This window comes from Toxorhynchites rutilus, chromosome 2 (genome assembly GCF_029784135.1).
Source record: "Toxorhynchites rutilus septentrionalis strain SRP chromosome 2, ASM2978413v1, whole genome shotgun sequence".
Classification (NCBI taxonomy): domain Eukaryota; kingdom Metazoa; phylum Arthropoda; class Insecta; order Diptera; family Culicidae; genus Toxorhynchites; species Toxorhynchites rutilus.
Genome location: NC_073745.1, coordinates 240,829,251 through 240,853,113, shown reverse-complemented (window position 1 = coordinate 240,853,113; position 23,863 = coordinate 240,829,251). Strand labels below are relative to the sequence as shown.

The window sequence follows — 23,863 nt, the reverse complement described above, 5'->3', positions numbered from 1 at the left end:
TGTTTAATGAAATGTGATGAGATCCCCTCACTGAATCAATCATGCTTGATTACTGGTTTAAAAATTCATGGTGGGACAGTTATGCTTAGAATATCAACATGGGACAATTGAACTTGATGTTGTTTTTTGATATACTGGGAACAAACAATATTTCTTGTGTTTCCGAAAGATTATGCATAGAAACATCATTTTATGAAGAAATGAGTGCTCTGCAACACCTTCGCAGAATATAAATCTCATTGTTATTAGGCATTCGGTAACAAGGTGCACACGTGTTCTGGTAAACTTTTTTCTTATTTGTTTGAGAATTAGTTTGGAAGAAAACCAGAAATGAGTGCATTGACCCTGCTGAAAGTGTGACATGAAATTCTTGTACTTGAACCGATTTATTCGATATGGATCTACCAAAAATACATGGTGGGACAGTTATGAAATGTTGATATTCACATGGGACAATTGAGCTTGATTTTGTTTTTTGTAAAGCTGGGAACAAACTATATGTTTTTTTATGTTTCTCCGTAAGATGCATAAAAACAACATTTTATGAAGAAAAGTGAAAATTGTTAAAAAGTACCATGGGACAACTATGCATAGAACGGCAGTATAGTTAAATGTTTTACCGTTAGATGATAGATGCTCCCTATAGAACGCATTTGACATTGCATTCGTTATGTTGAAGTAAAATAAAATAAATAATTGATTTCATCTCAATTTTTTTTCTTATCGGATGATTTTCCCCGAATTCATATTATGCGTCAGATGCATGTGTCATCTGTTTTCAATATCTCACATGCGTTGTCGTTCATAAGAGCATTATATTTCCCAGACGACGAAGAAAAATGCGTTTGCGATTTACAATCTTCGGGATAACTGTCAAGACGTAATAAATCTACAGCACAATACTCTGTTTGATTGTTTCATTCTCTCAATGATGAGTATTAGCTTAGGCAAAGGAATTTTTCGTCAATCTATCGAGGTTCCCCAAGTGAATTATTGGTTCAGCTGTAGTCAAAAAGACAGAGTAGACAAAATTTTCGATGGCGTCATCATTATTTCTCACCAATTGCCACCCACCGCCACATTTGAGAAAAAATCGGTCAAACTCGTCGTAAATATCCGGGCTACTCATTTACTCACATCGTTCTCAGATTGGCCTGTGTGATATTTTGCGCACATCGATGAGTAAATGGTTTTCCATCTATAGATCAATGGCAAGAAACATCACTGTGTTGCTTTTCCTCGGCTATTTTTCAAGTTTTTCACTTTTCTCGTTTCGGAAAACATATGAACGGGGGAGGTTGGTAAATAAATTTATTGCTATCGCGTTCTTGAGAAATACATCACACACATTAACGCTAAAACCGCTGCATGCCAAAAAATCCAACGCCACATGTACAACCATTGTTTCTCGTACACACACCGTATGCGAATCCGTCTGCCTTGCAAAATCTGTTGCAAAGATGGCTGCATCGTTTGTGCTTTGTCAGCACATCCATTTCCGTCGTGGTTGCCACTGGTATGTCAGGATCCAAGGCTGGTGTATCTGACTTACTCTCGATTTCTAAAATTGAGGACAAATCATGGAACAGCCATTCGTAGGCCCGCACACAACTACAACACTTACTGCTCCCCGATGACGACCTTTCAACTTCGGAAATCAATCCACTGGCGTGCGGTTCGCTCGCCGTTATCCAAACTATGATGCAAATAATGGCAAACTTACTCCACATCTTGGTACTGCTCATCCGAATGTTCAGAATCCACTGTAGCCGAGCAGATAAACAAACCGAACCGAACGGTGCTCTTGCACTTCTCGCTGTTTACTCCTCCAGATTATTGTTATTACTTCATCGGAAATCATAATCGAATCCAAGCCAGGTTGATAAGGAAGTGGATGGAACAACACGTGTCGATTTGGTGCAGCGCATGAGGCAGCGGAACGTAAACATCGGCTTTATGAGTGGCGGCTGTTAGGTCAACATTTCTAGCTGCGATTACCATGATTCAACAGCGTGCGTATTTTAAGACGAAATTGTTGTGAATAATCACAAGCTCGCTTTTGCGAATATATCCGTGATAATCGGTTAGAACGGCTTATCAATCAAGCAATACCATGTTGCTGAAACAGTCAGTCAGTGACCCACGAAATAGGGTGATTGTGGTTCTTGCAAAAAGTTGAGCCGAGCCTCTGTTATGATTATCTGTGTATGTTGTTTTAAATATTGTTATGAAATATGAAACATCATGGCAGAAGTGTGATGATGCATGACATCATATTGCGTCATAATTATTAAGAGTGGAATATTACTACCTGATAATGTTACTCAAGAAAGTGGATGAATACTTTTTCATACCTTCTTGTAAACACTCTTTAAAAAGACTTTTTTTTTCAGTTACGCCCGCCAATTCAGAGAAATCATAAGAATTAAAAAATGAGAAAACGTTTCTTCAGTTCGCTCGCACCGTAATTATCTGATGCTTGTTTGCTTTCGGCAGTTCATCCACGGGAACGTTGATAATTAGACCCTATGAAGTAAAAAATTTGTGTGAATATATTAGGAATTATTTTTGATGTGGGACTACATCTAACCGGAATATATGGGGGGGGGGGGGGGTAACATGAAAGCCTAAACACAGAACATGCAGGAAAATAAAGAAAGATAAAAAAAAGATGTGATAAACGATTGAATAATGCGTGTGATAATGTCATGCGTTATCTAAACGCCCTAGCTCCCGCGTTCTGATTGGTCCGATTTACGGCTTCCCCAACACAAACTTCAAAACCGAGGAGTCTGGGGAAATTGACATTGTCAATATATGCAAGTTGGAGGCATTTTTGTTCACACCGAAATGTGTTTCCCTAACATGGACTCCAAAACCGAGATGCCTGAGGGAATCCGTTTTGCAAATATGCAAACATTGGTTTGGACGATAACTGACGAAATGAATCATACTATTTTGTTCGCTCTAAGCAAAAGATTTCGATGTAACCAGACCAATACAATTGTATGTACTTGTTTACTTTCACGATTGCATACGATTCGTACGGCCACATTTTTGCATCCAATGTCACCACCGCCATAAACGGACGTGGATTTTTGACGCATAACGTATTTCAGAAAGGTTGAAAAAAACAGGAAACAGGTCACGTTTTTATGAAATAAAGTTAACGTTAATAACTATTTTCACCGTGAACGAATTCTCATGATTTGCATACCAATCGAACCGGAAATTCTCTAAGATTTGTTGGATGTGCTATACAGTACAATTCGCTAATCTCTAAACGGTTTAAATTCATGAAAACTGGAAGAGTTTCCTTTTTCCCATACAATTGTACCGCCGATTTGTGTGCTAACCCTATCCGTATTTCGAATGCTTATAGCTCTAACATTTCTTAATCGATCGGAGAGATGTTTGCATCAATTGATAGGAAATATTTCTACGCATCTATGACAATTAATAAAATGTAATTTTTCATGAGATGAACAATTGAATAAATGTAAAATGTCAAGCGTTATCTAAACGCCTTAACTGCCAAGTTTTGATTGACTCGATTTACGGTTTCCTCAACACAGACTTCAAAGTCGATGTACCTGTGGAAATTCGCTTTGCATATATACATGCAAGTCGGGGTTATTTTTGTTCCCACCGAGCTGTGTTTCCCCAACACGGACTTCAAAATCATTTGTGAAAACATGCAAGTCGGGGGGATTTTTCACACTGAGCTGTGTTTCCATAATTTCCCTAATAAATACATGCAAGTCGGGGCTATTTTTTTCCTGGTGTTGAGTACTTTTGTACTCGCTTGTCGTTTTGCAGATCTGAATATGTTTCCCTAAAACGCACTTTCAAACTGAGAAGCCATGGAAAATCGTCATTTCAGATACTAGAGGCGATTGAACTTTCGCGGTTCGAGAACTACGTAAACATGAGATGTGCAATAATTTCAGAAGGAAATGTAAAATACAATGATCATTTGAAAATTCTTCCGTTCACATATTTTGGTAGACCTAGGCATCAAGCTTCGACGGCCTCTTCTTCCTGGGCAGCGTTGCCATAAACTTCATTATGGCAGGGTTTTTTTCTCGATCCAGTCAGACAGTTGAATCCTATAATCTTCCAGTTTTTTAAAATATTATCCCGTTTTATCCATTTTTTACATGCCTGCTTTAGTTTTACCCATTTTTTGTAAAATAAATTCACAATGTATAAATAATATCTCTCCCTCACCCTTCCTATCCCTGTGGAAACTGTAGAAAATACTTTTTCTGAATATAATCTCAACAAAATGAAGAACAGAAACAGGCGGAGCGTCACTTGCACTGAATTTTGACTGATGTCAAAATTCGCGTTAGAAGATAATGAACGGAGGATTGAGATTAGGTTCAGTGCAGTAATCCATAACCAGAAACTATGTTCCCATACACCTCAATTAATTACATTGTCGAACAGTTTTGTGACTCTTTTGTAAGCGATTTAATGAACTTGAAGCAATGAATATGAGATTTTTCAAGTTCTACCCAAATAAAATCATACCTTTTAGAGGATCTAGAAGAAAAGATCCCCAAATATAGCTTCACAGTAATCTGCGAGTGGTGGGAAACATCATTTTGATGAATCGAAGGAAATTCTATTTCTCAAGCATTGTAATGGGTAATACTTCATATTAGATAAATCAAAGCCGATCTTTTTTAAATATACCGTTTTTTGGGATCCAGTTTTCTGTCAGTTTTTTCAAGCAATTTTCCAGTTTTTTGAAAAATATTTGTGGCAATCCTGGTCCAGGGTGATATTATTGAAAAGATACGACTCGTAAAGTAGATTGTCATGTGCATCGAAATACTCGGCAAATTTATTTGAAATTATTTTCAGTCCATACTACTGCCTGTTCTGCTCAAAGCTCTCGTAGATATTTATTATTTCCGGGCCCAGGCAGGAAAGGAACCAGTGTTGCCACATTTTCATCTGTACCGGAAGGGGTGGAAATCTTTTTCATCTGTACTTTTCCTTCCGAAAAGCTGTACCATCGAAAATGTTCGTTGTAGAGAAAAATCTGTTTTATTAGCAGAAGAAAAAATACTCATTTATATTCTATGAAATATTGCACTTACTTACTAGCTTCATTTTTCATTCACTTGCTACAAATACCATATTTGCAAGCCTCAAATCACTCGTGCTTTTTATGATGCTCATTTAGAGTCTTTCCAAATTTAGATTGCGTACTAACATTCCTTAAAATTTTCGATCTACCTCAGCGATGTTCAATCAAATCTTTTGATCTTGGAAATGCATTTATCTTCGATTTCGAAGCTTGTTCTTAATCTGATTGTATTCAGAAACGTGACTATCCAGAAGCATCGGGAGCTTGGCTTCTGCATTTATCTTACCTGACCTTACACCTAGTAATTACCACCTGTTCCTGTCTATGGTATGGGATATTGCTGGTGAACAAAATTACCAACAAACACGAGGGTTTCTATGAAAAGAAGGACATAGTTATCTTAAAAATAATCAAGTTATTAAACAAAACCGTACCTGTTTGATCGAACTCGGATCATTTTAACTATACTAAATAAGGTGTTAAAGTTCACATGAAAATTCGTAGATTTCTTTCACACAATGAAATATCCAATATGGACAGCCAGAGTTTGAATTGTCTTCAATGTTCAAATCATACAACGAAATGGCAGTAGTTTTGGTAAAGTATCTGTACCAGTAAAAGCAAAGGGCCTGGCCGGGTAAGGGAGTAAACAGTGCCCCCAAATCAAATCACCAGCTGTATGGCAAATGTTGAATAGGATATAGAATAATAAATTTTGGCGTTTTTTTTTTTGAGCCCCTACGTGGTTCAACATAGGGTCTATGGTGAAAAACGTACTTTTTCGTTTATTTCACGCCATCCTCAAAAGCTTCGAGATAAAAATTTGAAAAAATACTGAATGTGCATCTTACTACGGTGTATCAAGAAAAATTATCAAAAAAATTTTTTATCAAAAATTGAAGTAATAAAAAAAATTGAAATTCTGAAAAATTTTTTTTTAGGATTTAGAGATTCTGTACTACTCTAATTCATATTTAAATGTGTTCTTACAACTTTTCTAGATATGTGTGATTTTTTTCAGATTTTTTTTTCAGTATTGCGTGGTACAAAAAAATATTTTTTTTATATTTCCAAAGAGTTTGGCTGGTTAAGGGAGTAAAAAGTGCCCCCGAACAAAATCACCAACTGTATAAAAAATATTGTATAGGGTACTAAATAAAACATTTTGGCAGTAGTACCATATACAGCGCTGACTCGATTATATACAGTCTCCGATTTCTTCTCACTGTACATAATCAAATCCTGTATATAATAGAGTCAAAAAACAATTTTTTTAGTTTGTTTTTGATGCATATACCTTTCGTTTATTGAGGATTTTTGATTCATCCCCTCAAAGCCAGAAAGTACCTTTTTCACATGGAAAAAATATTTTTTCCAGAATCTCTCAGAAGGTGACGATCATATTTGATGGAAAAAATTCTTCTACGCATATGTTCGAATTTCAACATTTTTTTGTTTCGGACTTTGTTGCCTCAAACTTACTCTACACCAAAAAGTTCACCGCGTAAGCCAATTCTGTTGCTTTCATTTGAAAGATGAGAAAATTTAGTGCAGGATTTAGTAATAGAACATGTGAATGAGTGGATTTAAATAACTTTTTGGAAATAGAAATTTCAAAGTTAGTATTTTTTAATGTGTAATTATTAATTCTATACCAAAAATTCATATTAAACTTGATTGTTTTTATCAATCAAATTAAAGCTCTCAAATCACTCAAAGGGGGTCGCATAAAAATATTACACATATTTCAACCAAACATGATAATTGAAAATTTTTGGAAAACTCTGAAGGGAAATGGAAAATTCAATTCTCATATGTTATATGATTACATAGTTACAAGCGTTGTTGATCCAGTCGATGTTCGCGCCAACGAAATTGATTATTGTTCGAAGTGGAAATGGATTTTAATGTGATAAAACGCACTCCTATATCTTCTTCTATCTATATAAATAAAAATGAATCGTCGAATGTGTTGTAAAGGGTCAATTAGAAGATGAACCAATGAACAGTTCTGCGATTGGACCCATGATCGTGAGTAAGAAAACGTGAATGTTTGGAGGTATTGATAACAAAAATTATATTTGGGACGGGATGAAGTTTGTTGGGTCAGCTAGTTTAGAATAAAAATAAAAATTAATTTACAATTTTTTTAGCATTTGATTTTTTGATGAAAAAATTGTTTGAAAATATTGATCGATACACCTTAGCAAGATGTACTTTCAGTATTTTTTTCATATTTTTGTCTCAAAGCTATTGAGAGTGGCGTGAAAAAAAACGAAAAGGTGCATTTTTCACCATAAATGCTATTTTTAACCAGAATCTCAAATATATGGTACTACTGTCAAAATTTCATATTTAGTACCCTATACAATATTTTCCACACAGCTGGTTATTCGGTTTGGGACACTTTTTACTCTCGTACCCAGCCAGGCCCTTTGGAAATTAAAAAAAAAACTTGTATCGCGCAACACTAAAAAAAATTGAAAAAAAACACATATCTAGAAAAGCCGTATGAACACATTTAAATATAAATTATAATAGTACTGAATCTCTAAATCCAAAAAAAAAAATCAGAGTTTCTATATTTTTTTAGTATTTCAATTTTTGATGATTTTTTTTCTTTGATAATTTTTCTTCATACACCGTAGTGAGATGCACTTTCAGTATTTTTTTTTCAAATTTTTTATCTCCAAGCTTTTGAGGATGGCGTGACATAAACGAAAAAGTACGTTTTTCACTATAGATCTTATGTTAAACTACATAGGGGTTCAAAAAAACCGCCAAAATTTCTTGTTTAATATCCTATACAATATTTGCCATAAAGCTGGTGATTTGGTTTGGGAGCACTTTTTACTCCCTCACCCGGCCAGGCCCTTTATATCTACAGACCCCGTTCAATTTTGGCAACACGCCCGAAAATTTTGTGTTGCCAAAATCGCACGGTGCCAAAAACGAACGGTTTTTTTTCAATTTTTTTTTAAACTTTTGAATGGTTAAACATATTTAGGGATCAATAAAAATTACATGACGCGAACATTTTAGTTTTTACACTCCTCGGGTACACTATGGTATACACTGCAGAGTCTTCTGCTCCAGGGCTAAAGATGTCAAAATACAGAATAATCCTCTATGCCATACGCAAATCCTACAATAATAAACATCGGTACTCACAAATTGCCGATGTTTATTATTGGAAAACTAAGAACCTATAGGCAGGGTTGCCACATATACAGAATATTCTGTATTTTACAGATTTTTCGCCAAATTTCTCATACTTCTCTTCTTCTTGAATGGCGTTAACGTTCCCTGTGGAACTTTTGCCGTCTCAACGTATTCATTAACTAGCGTCGTTCATTGATACTTGGTTGAGATTTCTATGCCGAATAACACGCCTTGAATGTACTCTAAAGTGGCAAGCTCTAGAACACGCGTGACCACAGTGCAAGCCGGAAGAATTTTCTTTGACGAAAAATCCCCCAACCAGAACGGGAATCGAACCCGAACACCCGGCATGATGGTGTGGGACGCTAACCACTCGGCCACGGGTGCACATAATTTCTCATACAGAATCTGTATATACAGAATTACAGATTTTCAGCAAAAATACAGAATTTACAGTTTTTTTTTAAATTCAATTTTAAATATTATATTTATTACATTGAATACATAGATACCTAAGTTATGTAAGATAGAATTGTAAGTTATGTATGACCATAATCAATCCGCCAATCGTGTATATTGACTCATCTAAACGATTTTATGACTAAACCGATTACACTGTTCCTAAACTTTGTTCTACAACTCATCAATAACGTCATTTGCACTTTTGGATGTTTGCGTTGGTATCGATGCAGAAGAAGCTGAAAAAGGATTGAATGCAGCTAGGAAGTTGATCTTCAAATCGTGACTTCTATATTGAACTGGTGAAACAGAACTGCAGCCTTGATAAACCCTCAAAATTTCGTCAAGCTACTATACCTCAATGATTTGATGCGCCAATTGCCAAAGGGCTGAGGACACATGCAGATGAGGCCAGAAATGTCGTAGGCACCTATTATGTTCACCGATTGACTACTGGTTGGATTCCAAGTTATTAGAGGTTCAATAATAGAATAGCCACCCGGGAGTATTCGGAACGCAACCGGAACAGGTCCGAATCTGGCATATGACGGCCTAGACACTAGATATGACCACCATTGGGCTAGTTTTGAAATCCCGAGTAATTATAGGTGTCACATGATGGGTATAATACGGTTCTAAGTACTGTTTTGATCATGCCCATTATATTACCGGAATGAGTTCCGGCCATATTCCGGAACCAGTTGACCGATTCCAGTCATCTTTTTTTCGTTGAACTTAAATTGAGTGAATGAAGGACGAGAAAACTAAAAACCAGGATTTAAGAAAAACCGTTCGGTTTTGGCACATGTGCCATAATCTAACCGTGCCAAAATCGAACGGGGTCTGTATATACATACACTGGGTCCTTGTCATCGCTTCCCATTTTCAACCAAAAATAACTTTAATGAGCGAACCTAAGATTTAGAAAACGGTTTTAGATGTGAAAAGTGGCATTGCTCTATTCTGTATGGAGTGAATTATGACAACACCATTTTATCAATGCGGAAAGTTCACAAGTGCTGAGTAAAGTAAACTTCAACTCCTGTCTATTTCTCAGCTTTGCAGTTGAACATGTCACTTGTCTTACCAACGCTATTGGCCCAGATTGCACCTCTTAACCGCCGACGAAGACGCTTAAAATGCTCACCGACTAGATTAGACCGACGCTCGCAACGCATCGCTTGACATTGCTCCGAATTGCTTTTAATTAGATTCCCCGCGGTATCATGAACTCTGACTTGTGACGTCCGTGCCAGAGCGACGATGTTTACATCCACCCCCTGGCCACCCGACCAGCTTCTTACGCTTGAGAGTATGGCGTAGCCCGGATTCGTAGAATTCGATCGTTAATTTTATGTGTTACTACTACGTACGTTTCTGCGCGAGAGCAGGAAAATAAAACGTCGAAAAAGACACTGCTTAGTTGAAATGTACACGTCACGATCGATTAAAATAGTGAGCATTCCTCTGTCAGCTGAAGTGAAAATTTATTCTCACGATTCCACTCTGCGCCGGTTCGGGTGGGAGTGGGAAAACCCTAAATGTTCGCATGAGGCAATGACGTGATCAAGTTTCTTTTTTCTCATTTCAGGGATTAGAATCGAAAATTGAGGCTTTCATCAGTACGTCACAAGATTTGAGCAGGCAATTCCCGGAAACCGCGCAATATGTGCACACGGAGGCCACCAAAATACGTAACGAGTGGGCGGAACTGTTCAACAAGACACAGGAGTATCGCAAGTTGACAATTGTGGCGATTGAGTACTTCGAACTGATTGCTATGGTAAGTTGACTATTAATTCCAATAGATGATGATGCTTACACTGGACTTTTTATCCTAATTTTAGGTGGAGAATAACTACCGGAATATGAACGCAGATCTGATCAACGCTAACAACAAACTATCGATACTGAACCACCCAGATCTTGCGAACGATCTTGTACAGCAGGTTGACAGCATATTGCGAGTTTATGAAACACAGCAACTCGATACACTCAAGAAAATCTCTGTACTGTCGACGCAGTTGTACGGACACGACAATACTGTCCCGCTGTACAATGATAATATGAAACTGTTCCAATCGTTTTACAAAATTAAGAACGACATCGGTAGTCGTGCCAAAGAGCTCGCCGAACAACAGCAGCAGCAACATCAACGATTACAACAAGAACAAAAACAAAAACAGCAACAAGAATCTCAACATAGCGAAATTATCACCACAACCACAACCACCACTCACTATACTTTGCCGCAGCAGCAATCCTTCGAGATTCAAACCATCGACGAAGAGCAATACCTCCAGGAGCCACAGGCTCCCCTGGTGATCCAAACAGTGGAGGAAGCCCACCACGAAAAAATTCACGAGATCGTCACCGCTGCCGAACCTCCACCACCATCACTGGCGGTCACTCAGCCACTGGCAGATGTTTCGGTCCAGGAAGGCCAACGCGCCCACTTGCAGTGCGCAGTCGTTGGTCATCCTCAGCCTACCATCGAGTGGTTCAAAGATGGCATTAGCATCCAGAACAACCCTGATTACAAAACTGCCTTCGAAAACGGTCTCTGCACGCTGTCGATCGACGAAACAGTGACAGCCGATTCGGCCGAGTATTTGTGCCGAGCAATTAACGACGCTGGAATCGCCGATTCTTCGGCCCGACTGATGGTCACCGAGATGGCTCCACCAACGCCACAACCCGAGGGAGTGCCACCAGTTTTCACGCAAAAACTCGAAAATAGCACTGCCACCGAGGGTCAACCGTTCCAGTACACGTGCACGGTTACAGGTAAACCTCAACCCATCACCGTCCATTGGTACAAAAACGACACTTGCATAGACACCTCACCAGACTACAAGATCTCGTTCCAAGCGGACAGCGGTGAGGCGGTGCTTCGCTTCGAGCAGGTATTTCTCGAAGATCAAGCTCGCTACACCTGCCGGGCGGGCAACGAATGTGGTTCGGATGAAACCGCGGCCGATCTGGCCGTCGAACGTATGTAACTTAGACTGTGATTAGTAGTATATCGATGGCTGTCGCTAACACCTACTCATATTCGCTTGCCGATGCTTGATTTGATGGATTAAACAAATCAAACGCACAATTGCGATTCGCAGGAGGTTTGCGAGAGGGGGAGGCCGAACTGGCACTGAGATGTATGCCGAGATTAGTCTTTTCAGTCGATGAACTGTGTTAGAAGCATATTTTGTTGTGGTCACCAGAGCGATAAAAGGAAAGATAGTTCGAACAGTGTTTTCTGCGCTACAATGGTTAGGTCTCTGCAGGGTATAGTAGAATAAACTATAGTCGACATTGTTTCGATTATCGTGGATGTATTATTGTGTGACTCACTTTTAGTGTTCTAAAATTTTGTGTGATACTACAAAATACCGTTTCATCGCGATGCCAATTGCCCCATACACTTCTGTTGATTGACATTTAAAATGTCTCTCGAAAATTAGGTGAAGACGACACCATTGAAAGACTAGTTATTAAAAGTTACCACTACAATGTGGTACTTGTGGAAAAAAGCTCCGCTCAAATATCTTGTGAATGGTTTTCCACCTTGTACAATATTGCAGTTTTTTCAGTAATGGCCAAAATTATAGGGAGTGAGGATGATATTGTAAGGATGGGTGGGGGAAATCTTCTCTCAGTTGAAGTTTAATGAAAAATCGAAAAATCAATACATGAAGATGGGATGGACATCGTTTCAAGCTTAAACTTTCATGTTTCAGAATATTCTACAATATGTACGTTTATCTAGGTATGCGTAGAAGTAGTGGACAACAATATTCGGAAGTAATAAGAAAACTATTTCTGTTATTTGAAAGATTTTGTAGATTAACACATTTTTTTGCCAACCAACTCAACGTTAAATCCAATTATCATTATCAAACAGCTTTCAATTGATACCAAGAACGTTCCCGTAGGACCTTTCCATACAGAGATATTTTTGTTTGAATGGAAAATTACCCTTTCATAGGAAAGTAATTTTGAAAACTTCAATAAATTCTGTACAAATTTAACAAATTAAAAAAGCGATTTAAAAAAATTGTAAGGGGTTGTATCTGGAACACTACCGCATATTTTTGACGTAGAACTACGCAATTATATTATGCAATCCACTTGTTTACCACTTCGAATATTGTTTTAGAATGCATCGTAATTTTTGTAATAGATTATGATCTTCGTTACAAATAAATTTGATGAACGTCATTTTACGTTTAATATGATGCCTGGGACTAAAAAAAATTGTGAACGGAAAAATTGTAAAACGATCATTGTATTTTACATTTCCCTCTGAAATTATTGCACATCTCATGTTTACGTAGTTCTCGAACCGCGAAAGTTCATTCACCTCTAGTATCTGAAATGACGATTTCCCCAGGTTTCTCTTTGTACAACGACAAGCGAGTACAAAAGTACTGAACACCAAAAAATACCCCCGTCTTGCATGTATTTGCAAAGCGGATTCCCCCAGGCACATTAATTTTGAAATCCGTGATAGGGAAACACAGCTCAGCGAGAAAAAATACCCCCAACTTGCATGTTTTGACAAAGTGAATCATTCATCTTCTTCTTTTTCGACTTTGAGACTGATTTTGATTTTGATTGATTTCTCATTGAAGTCCGTGTTAGGGAAACACAGCTCGATGTGAACAAAAATACCCCCGACTTGCATGTATATTTGCAAAGCGGATTTCCACAGATACATCGATTTTAAAGTCTGTGTTGGGGAAACCGTAAATCAGGCCAATCAACCCTTGGCAGTTAGGGCGTTTAGATAACGCTTGACATTTTACAGTTATTCAATTGTTCATCTCATGAAAAATAATTTTTTATTATTTGTGATAGACGCGAAGGAATATTTCCTATCAAATTATGCAAACATCTTTCCGATCTGTTAAGAACTGTTCGAGTTATAAGCATTCGGAACACGGGTAGGGTTAGCACATAAATCGGCAGAACAAATGTATGGGAATAAGGAAGTTCTTCCAGTTTTCATAAATTTAAACCGTTTAGAGATTAGCGAATTGTAATGTATAGCATATCAAACTAATCTTAGAGAATTTCCGATTCGATTGGTATGCAAATCATGAGAATTCGTTCACAGTGAAAATAGTTATTAACGTTAATTTTATTTCATAAAAACGTGACCTGTTTTCTGATTTGGCACCCTTCCTGAAAGATGCACTTCTACGTCAAAACAGGAATTTTGAAGTGTTTAAGTTTTTTTTTATCTTGAAAATATTGCAGTAACATTCAATGTTAGCAAGGAACTTTTCAGCCTATTGTATCTCTGTGAATCTTTCATATTGATACGCTCAGCTGTTTTTTTAGCCAATCGATCAAAATTTGGAGTGAATTAGAGGAGCACATCATGACAAATTGTACCAGAAGTAAAAAATTCTATGAATTCAATATGAAACGTTCACAGGAGTATTGCGGAATATTTGTCAAATTACACGAGGTTTTCTAAAACACTACAAAAACCTCGTTTTTGGCACTTTTGACGAATTTCATGTCAACTCGACTGGCCGTTGGCAGCAACATCTCAAATAACATTTAAACTTTGTGGGTGTAAAAACATTACTTATTTGAGCAACTTTGCATACTCGAAATATTCAAAAATAAATAATGTAGTCAAGCATACATCGGATGGACACTTGTACAGGGAAAAAGTTTTTCCAAAACCAACATCTACATGTTTTTTTTTTCAAATTACAACTAATATTAATATTGTTAAAACTCAAGATAGCGATATAGTGTATCCGACAAAATTTTAGATTTTATTAAAATAACTTTTGTTGAAGATGTCAACTTCCTATATTTTACAATTTTTTGAATATATGGTGTTTTGGTATGGAGACTACAGAAAAAAATAATGTTCTACTCGTAACGTGTGTGTAAATTCTCGCGTTGGACAAATTCCTGACATATTTCTAAATAGAAAAAAAAATTTGCAGAACATGTAAATCGCGATAATTCATACATAAAAATGTTACGAGTTAAACATTAATAGCATTGTTTCAAAGAAAATATGAAAAAAATGTTGAGAAAACTCTTGTCCTGTGGAAGGATCCATCTTTCATAGTATGGGTGACTTGTTGTAAATTTTAAGGGCTATTCATATCATTTTTTTTTTAAATTGAGAATAAAATATTTTTGACAAAAATGAGTTTTAAATTAAAATTTTTTTTTCAACAATTTTTTCTTAAAAAATTATTCGAATTTTTTTAAGAAATCATAAACGTAGGAAACGTTACATTCTTTCACTAAAATTTTGTACGCTTATAGTTTTTAAGTTAGATTTTTTTTTTATTTTCAACTTTTTTTCGAAAAATCTTCACTTAAAACTAAAAGACCTACGAAAGTTCAGTAAAAAAATTAATTGTAGAAAATCGTTTGAGTTGTCGTTAAAAAATATCTAAAAAAATTAAATTAAAATTTCATTGAAAATCAAATATATATTTTGAAAATAAAAAAAAAATCTCAAAAATATGTTCTTTTTTAAATTCTGAACAAAATAGATATGAATAGCTTTTACAATTTTCAGCAAGTCACCTATACACCGAAAGATGGGCACTTTTACAGGGAGGAGGTTCTTCTAACAACAACTTATTCATGTTAATGTTGGAAAAACTTTTTCCCTGTAAAAGTGCCCAATGTCTGAGTTTCCCTGTAAAAGTGATCAATGTCTTTACACCTACAGCGTTTCACTGCTATCTGAGATGATGCTGCCGACTCCTGAGATGAGTTGACATATAATTCGTCTTTACTAAAATCGATGTAACAAATTTAACTATATATTAGGGGTTGTGTCCCATTCACCCGAATACCCGAAACATGTTCACCCGAAACACATTCACCCGAATGTAACACATAACCGAATGACATTCACCCGCATGTAACAAATACCGGAATGCAACATATACCCGAATGGACATTTATTCGAATGGACATTTACCCGAATGGACATTTACCTGAATGGACATTTACCCGAATGTAAATTTACCCGAATGCGACAAACACCCCAATGGACATGTACCCGAATGCAACAAATACCCGAATGTAACAAATATCCGAATGCGACATTTACCCGAATGCAACATTTACCCGAATGGAATGTTTTCCCGAATGAGCAGGGAAGTTTCTGACAAATCAGATTGTGAATTTCGTCGAATCTCCTGTTGATAAATAGGAATCAATCAAAACAACATGAAAAAGCAACAAAAATACGAAGTGAAATAAGAAATTGTAATGAGGAAATTTGAAAATGATTTTGAGGATTTCGCGGTGTAATTTTTAAAAATTAGAACCGGCACAACTGACACGCCGTCTTCTTTCCCTCCCGTGTTGATCTTTAAGGCCCTGAGATCTTTCAAAAATGAGCATGGGTTAGGGATTATTTCGAAAATTAAGCAGGTAATTTTAAAAATAACATATGACAATGTGAAAAGAATTGATAAAAACGTATTTACCACCGCAGCGCAATGTTTATCATGAATTTAGTTTTTCGTGATTTTATTTTTTTTTTCGTGAAATTTATTCAAAAAATATAAAAATATAAAAAATATAATAATAAAATTTGCCTTTTATTCGAATATATCCTTCTTTCGAGTATGTCTCGCATTTGGGTTGATGTTACATTCGGGTAACTGTCGCATTCAGGTAGATGTTACATTCGGGTATCTGCTACATTCGAGTGATTGTTGCATTCGGGTAAATGTCGCATTCGGGTTTGTGTCAATTCGGGTAGATGTTACTTTCGGGTCGCTGTCGCATTCGGGTATTTGTTACATTCGGATAAGTGTAATTCGGGTGAATGTCTTTCGGGTAAATGTTTTTCGGATGAGTGGGTTCCGGGTAAATGTGACTCAATCATATTAGGTTGAGGAAAAAATAATCCATTATTTTTGGGTGAAATTCAAAATCTTTTTAATATGCTTCGGTTTTGGGTCAAATATGGACCGTTTTGTTTTCAAATGTGTTGCCATGCTGAAGGCAGCTTCATAATGCCATTCTCATAGAAATCTTGGTTCTTATTGGCGAAAAATTCTAGCAATAGATTTTTACAATCTTGATCCCAATTTTTTTATTATTCAGAAAGTGTAACGATGCGAGAAAAATGTGGTATTCGCTTGGTACCGGGTTCAGATTATATGGTGGATGCATTGAAACATCTCAATCAAGCTCCCGGAGTTGTGTGACCTTGCGTTGTCCTGATGGAACACAACTCCTCCTCTGTTGGCCTATTCTGGACGTTTCTAGTCAATCGCTAGCTTCCAATTGTTGTCTGTAGAGATCTGAATTTAGTGTATTGCACTAAACAAAATGTTTGGAAAAAAATTTAAAGATTAAATTAAAATAAAATTCAAAAAATAAATTGCTCGTATTTTACTGTTACAGTATCGGCATCATTAACACCATTCGCAATTTCAGCGGCCTGGCTTGCATTTTCGCATTTATAAAAGAAAAATTGTAAAATGTACCGAATTTCCTCTATGTTGCCCTCCATCGTTAACACCCTGTAACTCACGTCTGAACAAAAAACAGCAAAAAAAATTTTTTCAGTGTGAAATGTCACCAGCCTAAACCAGAAATTGTATGAACGATATTACGCTAGATATTGATCACTGAAGCAATTCAAAAAAGAAAATAGAAAATAATGGATTTCTTTTTCCCCGATCTAATATTTTCGTCAAAGGAACAAGTTAAACCTATACAGAATTTATTGAAGTTTTCAAAACTACTTTTCGGATTGCGGTGCTTAAACTGATGTTTGATGAACTCCTGGTTCTCAAATCTAAGTAATGCAAAAACACGCATCGAAAAAATACACTTTATCACGTTTCATTTTGCACAAAGCAAACTAATCACATTTTATGCAAATAATTATGTATGCCAACTGTTACAGGAATCACTGATAAGTAGCCATTGCGTAAATACCATCGTAGCCATTGCGATACACAAATTGCAGAAAATTGAATCAGTTATAGTTAGAAAGTTATAGATATATAGGAAGTTATAGTACAGAAAAACATAAAAGGCACTGAAAATCTTTGAAGTTTGTTCGATTACGTACGAATCAAGCTACAAAACGGTGTCTTTTGATTCGTACGTAATCGAACATTAACTAAATATGATCGGGAAATGTTGAAAAAAACTAGACACCTTTTAGTGTACATATGCTCATCTAATGAATGGTCCGAGTCGATATTCGCGTCGCGATACCTACAAACAATTGTTAAATCCAAATCGTTCATTCCATTTCCTTATAAACCATGAGTCCATGAATATTCCTGTGGGATAAATACCTCTTGATGCTTTCAGGAGAAATGCCTTGATGATTTCGCAAGGAGGGGACCGTTTCCCTGTAAAAATTGCTTTTTTTTTGTTCGAACCAAGTGGTTATGTAAATTTACTTGTTGCAGTATGCTTGACTCGAACTTCGGAAAAAATTATCAATTACAGGGCAGAAAACGGTAGGAGTAGGGGTTCCCCCCTTTACCGGTTTATGTGACGGTTTGTTCAATCACTCTAAATCAGGGATTCTCAAACTATTTTCAGCAATAGACCCCTTTTCCAGAATTAGGTGATACATCAGATCCCCATGGCCAAAATTTTTAAACAAAAATCTATTTCTAGCTTCTGTCTTATTCATACAAAATTCTTACTAATTTAAAGACTTTGCGGTTGGTTAACCTGTTATAAGGCCGTATATTGTTACCCACAGAAAATATTTTTTTAGCCGCACTTGGGATATTATTACAATATTTTGCTTAACCAATGACTTCTGAAAGTATCTGGCAATATGCCAATGTTTTTTGAGATGCTCAAAATGTACGATATTAATTTGGGAGTCATTTTTATGCAAACAAAAAAACGCGATTTCAGAGCGTCGGAAAAAAGTTCGTTGAACATGCAACAAGTTGATAAGTTTTCCACTGTAAGCGTTCTATTTGGGATCTACTGTGTAAGTTCATACAGTTTCTTCAATAAAAAAAATTGTGTATTTGATGAAAAATTCAAATTTTCTAGTTTTTCATTGTAAGTATATATCAAAAATTGTATTTTCACTGCACCAAAGATATTGTTTCAATTGTTGTATAACCAAAGGCACAATAAAATGAGCTTACAATGCAGCGACAACCAGTGTATTTAGGGTTAATGAGCAGTGGCAACTATATTGCCAGAAATTTTGACGTAGGACTACGTCTTTCATTTCTGTACTGGGGTGTGAGTTCAAAGTTTCGATAACGAGAGAGTGACGCTGGACTGCAAGGTTTTGAACGTTAATATCTCTTTACAGGCTGAATGGAGTGGTATAATAATCACTTCCGAGAGATAAAATGTCAACGAGTTATATGATTGTCACTTATTGGTCCAAAAAAACGTTTCAATAGCTGAAAAATTGCTTTGAAAGCAAGCTGATGAAATCATAACTATCTAGCTCATCGATGATGATTGGTAATCGCAATGTGCTCCCGAACACGGACGCAAAATCTAGGCATTTGGAGAAACCGTCATAGCGAATACACGCAAGCTGTGATTTCTTTTGCTCGCTTACATTAGTGCTTAGGAAACCATAGCGGACACATGCAAGGCGTGAGTACTTTTACTCGCATCATTTTCTATTCTGCTTTCGCATGGAACAGTCATGAAGAATTGTTTGCGTGTGAATGCGTCCGAGCGAAGGGATATTCGCACCCATTTAAGCATTCGACTTGGTGTTACTGTGATGCAATCCAATCCGCGTTGACGGCATTAAGCTTCATATTACGGAATGGGGAAGTTTGCAGAAGAAATGAACAAACTTTTGAAATAAAAATTATGAATGAATTTTTTTCCCAAATCAAATTAGTACTCTATGTAAATGAAAATTACTTTTGCTTGCAAGTAGTGAAAAAAATATCATACAAAAATTGTGTCTAAAGATAGTTTTATATCATAATGGTAAATTTTGGGGATAATATCTGAAAATTCATAGAAAATAGTTTAAATTAGGGTTAGAACAATATACTTATAGTAGGTAAATAACGCCAAGAAAAAATTTTCATATAAATTTTAGCAATTTAAAACTGCTTTAGGGCCGACTTATCTGATGGAGAATAGTTGGCCTCATACAAACTAATGTCGTATCCAGATGTCGACACCATTCCGCCGTCAACGCGAATAGCATCAGTTTCTGTTCTGCTTTCGCATGGAACAGTCATGAAAAATTGTTAGCGTCTGAGCGAAGGAAGCATATGTTTCTGTTCTGCTTTCGCATGGAACATTCATGAAAAATTGCCACAACACGATAAAAGCGAACTGAATTTTATGCAAGGTTATATAGACTTTATTTCATTTTCACCGTGAAACTATAGAGGCGAATGAACTGAAAAGTTTAAAGCCTCTATAATTCATCTCGTTCGTTCGTTCACCGTGAAATGGCGCCCTCAATTTCTATTCTGCGCACGGAGTGATCATCAAAAATCTTGTGTTATTCTCACGAAAACAAAAATAAATCATGTATCAAACATCTTCAGCTGCTTTTACAAGGCCACTCAAATTCCATCGGTTCGTTTCGGGACCATCAACAATCTTGAAAGAGTTGAATTTTATGCAATTGCATTTTCAAATAAATGATTACCGAGCCAACGGTAGTCCTACGTCTGCCTTGCGATTATATCATAGATATAACCCACTTCTTGTTTTGACGTAGGACTACGTCTAACCGGAAGATATAGGGGGTGAAATGGAAATCCAGGCACTGAACAAGTAGGAAAAAATGCAAGATTTGGAACGCTTATAACTCGAGCATTTCTCAATAGATCGCAAAGGTTTTTGCATCAATTGATAGGAAATATATCTACGCATCTATCATAACGAATAACATTTCATTTTTCTTGAGATAAATAATTGAATAATTGTGAAATATCAAGCATTGTCAAAATGCACTATGTGCCCATTTTTGATTGGTCCATTTTGTGCTTCTCAAATCGTGCCGACCAAAACGGGCAACCAGAGCAGCAGCGAAATAGAATGAAGCACGATTGGAAAGGAAAAAGAAAAAAATGAACGAAACATTGGTCGCAGTCTCACACATGCGTAACTCTCGAGCCAGCCAGTCAGCTTAAAAATCCTCGCTCCGCTGCCGTAACGATCATTCTTTGTGTGGACACCGACTGAACAACATCGTTGCTGGACGGGCTGGACGGCGAGGGATCGAGTGCCTTTCTCAAGGCAAGAGGGCGGAGGTGGTAGCGCTGGAGTAAAGTAGAGTAGAGTTTTCAAAGGGCCTTTCTCAAGGCTAGAGACGAATGAACTGCAAAAGTTTAAAGTCTCTATAATACAATACCTTCCTTCCGTAACGATCATTCTCATTCAAACCGTACACCACATCGGTTCGCATCACAACACATCAACAAACCAACCCAAGCAGCCATGTCTGGACATGGTAAAGGAGGAAAAGTGAAGGGAAAGGCAAAATCCCGCTCGAACCGTGTTGATCTGGAGTTCCCCGCAAGGATAGCTAGGCCGAGCGCGTTAGTACCAGTGCACCAATCCACCTAGTCGGCGTTATATAGTTTCGGCCGCCGAAGTGATCGAGTTGGCTGGTAGAGCTGCTCGCGACGATAAGAAAAACCGCATTCAGAACAGAACACATCAAGACAACAACAGGCAGTTGCAGCGAGTGGCGAGTGGCAAACGCAATCGCAAAACGGCATCAGGTAGCAGAAGAAAAAAGTTTGTTCTTTATACAAACTGCTTTGGTGGCAAATCCAGAACAAGGCGGCATCGAGGGCGTTCGAAATGGTTTTTTTCAAAACCACGAGTACTAAGTTTTCTAAATTGGAACCATTCCATAAAACAAGGCGCTTTTCAGGGCCATTAAACCTTCCAAAAAAAGAGTTTAGGAGATACAGTTCAATGCTTTCTAAAACATTATCCAAAATAATAATAAAACACAAATTGATTTTTTCATAATATGTTTGCCAGGATCTGATGAGTATGTGAATTTGGCAGTTGTTCTGAGCTTATTGATAGTTGGGGACTTTCCTGATTATTCAATTTTCACCAATTCTTAAATTGTTTCCAGATTGAAAGTACAGTAATTTACAATTAGTTCGACATTTAGCTAATTGGACGGACATGTAATGCGACTTATTTAGTTGGACATTTTTGTAAACATAGAGATCCAAATTATGACCCCACATTGAAAGTCGACACTGTACCACTGTCATCGTAAATGTTCAATTACAGGTTAAAATCGCCTCCAATGCGACACTGAGTGGTGCTTCGGCACGTCGCATTGAATGTAATTTACTGTAAAATATGTCACAAGCTGGATGGGAAGAAATTTTCCAACTGTGAAAGCTGTGGCGAGTGGCAAATGAAATCGCTAAACAGAAAGGTTTAGCCGAACAAGATGGGGATATCGAGTGATAACAAAACAATAAACTCTTTAGATTGAAGATAATTTTGTGATCTTGAAAAGGACCCTTTTTAGCCTGCATGTAAATCCAACGAGCGAACAAATCGTAATGAATGTATTTTTTTGCCATCGCTCCCTTTTAACGCTCATTCGTTCGTCTCGTTGGACTCGCCCCTCTGGCTGAGTCTGCCAATTTGTCTCTATCCTGTGAGTGTGTACCGCTAGAGTATAAAACACGCGGACCCCAAAAAAATATCTTATTTTCTTTCAAACCGTAAACCCTTGTGGTTGTACGGCATCGGCATCGTGGACGTAACAAAGGAGGACAAGTTAAGGGAAAGGCAAAGTCTCACTCGAACCGTGCAGGTCTCCTGTTCCCTGTTGGTCGCATTGGCCGGAGCACCAGTATACATACTAGCGATTATAGAGTTTCGGCCGTCGGAGTGCTCGAGTTGGCTTGCAAAGCTGCTCACGACAATCAGAAAACCCGCATCAAGAACAGAGCAGCTTCGGTTCGGCGCTCATCAAGGCAACAATTAGTTTCAGTGAGAAGCAAAGTGTTTCTCCGGCACGTCGCATTAAATGTAATTTACTGAACAACATGTCACAAGCTGGATGGGAAGAAATTTTCCAACTGTGAAAGCTGTGGCGAGTGGCAAACGCAATAGCTAAAGAGGAAGGTTTAACCGAACAAGATGGGAATATCGAGTGATAACAAAAACACAACACCAAAGGTTCTTTTCAGAACCATCAACATATTCATAAAGAGTAAACAGTAAACTAATCCATTTTTCAGGTAGATAGGTAGGTATTCACGTATTCAAAATAAAACAATATATTTAAAATATATATTTAACAAAAGCTGTCCCCTTTGTATAGTCCTACGTCACTCCGGTTATGTCCCCGACATTACCCACCCGTTTTTTTTTTCAAATGTTTCAATAGTTCATTTTTTATCAAAGATAATGTTTTCTTCCTCATATAAGGAATATGTTCTCTGGAATTTGATTTGATTCCTTGCATAGTTTCCTAGCCTTAATGAGTGAGAGTGAGAGTTCAATAAAATAAATTTAATTTTATTGAACATTTTAACGAGAACTTCGTTTGATGTTTGTGGAAGCAGACGTGGTTTGCTGACGAGCAATGGTAATGAAAGTGTCTTTCTCAAGGCAGGTGAAGAAGGAGTTTAGATTGAGTTTGTCCACAAGGGTCTTTCTCTGGACTAGAACTGCAAAAGTTTAAATCTCTATAATTGTGAAAAAAAAACAAACTGTGCGGAAAAGTGGTGAAATGCTCGAACGAAGAATCGGTAGGACTCTAACTTTAAAACTTTGAGCCAACAAAGCTATTAGTTTGCTCAATTTCATTTGGAATATGTTTAAACGCATACGAAGAGCATAAGGCAGAACTATAGCAAATACACTTCATAATGAAAAGCGATGGAAAAGAGGTAACTCTTTCGCTATGAATGTCGCCTATAGACGACGTCGGGGTGATACTGCACATCGATCACAGCGCGATATAGACACATTTGTGCGCAGTTCTCCGTTCAGCGGTATTACATCGACGGAGCACACTGCCGTAGTGAAAGGATTAAGCGAGTTGCCTGGTGATGTCATGGTTCTTACTCCATCAGCCCCATAGCCAATCAAATAAATTTGGTATGCAATTTCGTCCCTCTGGAACAGCGAAACCATCTCGATATACAACGTTCTAGA

At 37.1% G+C, this 23,863-nt stretch overlaps 1 protein-coding gene and 2 long non-coding RNA genes across 11 annotated transcripts in view; 1 reads left to right on the top strand and 2 right to left on the bottom strand.

Moving 5' to 3' along the window:
- LOC129768508 (titin) overlaps positions 1–23,863 on the top strand; it is a 240,920-nt gene that overhangs the window by 112,085 nt on the left and 104,972 nt on the right. For 8 of the 9 annotated variants that reach the window (XM_055770211.1, XM_055770212.1, XM_055770215.1 and 5 more), the window contains exons 7-8: positions 10,314–10,505; positions 10,570–11,716. In XM_055770211.1, coding sequence (XP_055626186.1) covers positions 10,314–10,505; positions 10,570–11,716 — 1,339 coding nt within the window. The remainder of the gene's footprint in view (positions 1–10,313; positions 10,506–10,569; positions 11,717–23,863) is intronic. The other variant, XM_055770208.1, reaches the window with a different exon arrangement.
- Positions 1,298–2,489, bottom strand: LOC129768511 (uncharacterized). The gene is made up of 2 exons (XR_008741682.1): positions 1,625–2,489; positions 1,298–1,561 (listed from the first exon to the last, which is right to left on the bottom strand). It is a non-coding gene; the product is annotated as an uncharacterized LOC129768511 (long non-coding RNA).
- On the bottom strand, positions 4,878–6,174 carry LOC129768512 (uncharacterized). The gene is made up of 3 exons (XR_008741683.1): positions 5,536–6,174; positions 5,116–5,476; positions 4,878–5,053 (listed from the first exon to the last, which is right to left on the bottom strand). It is a non-coding gene; the product is annotated as an uncharacterized LOC129768512 (long non-coding RNA).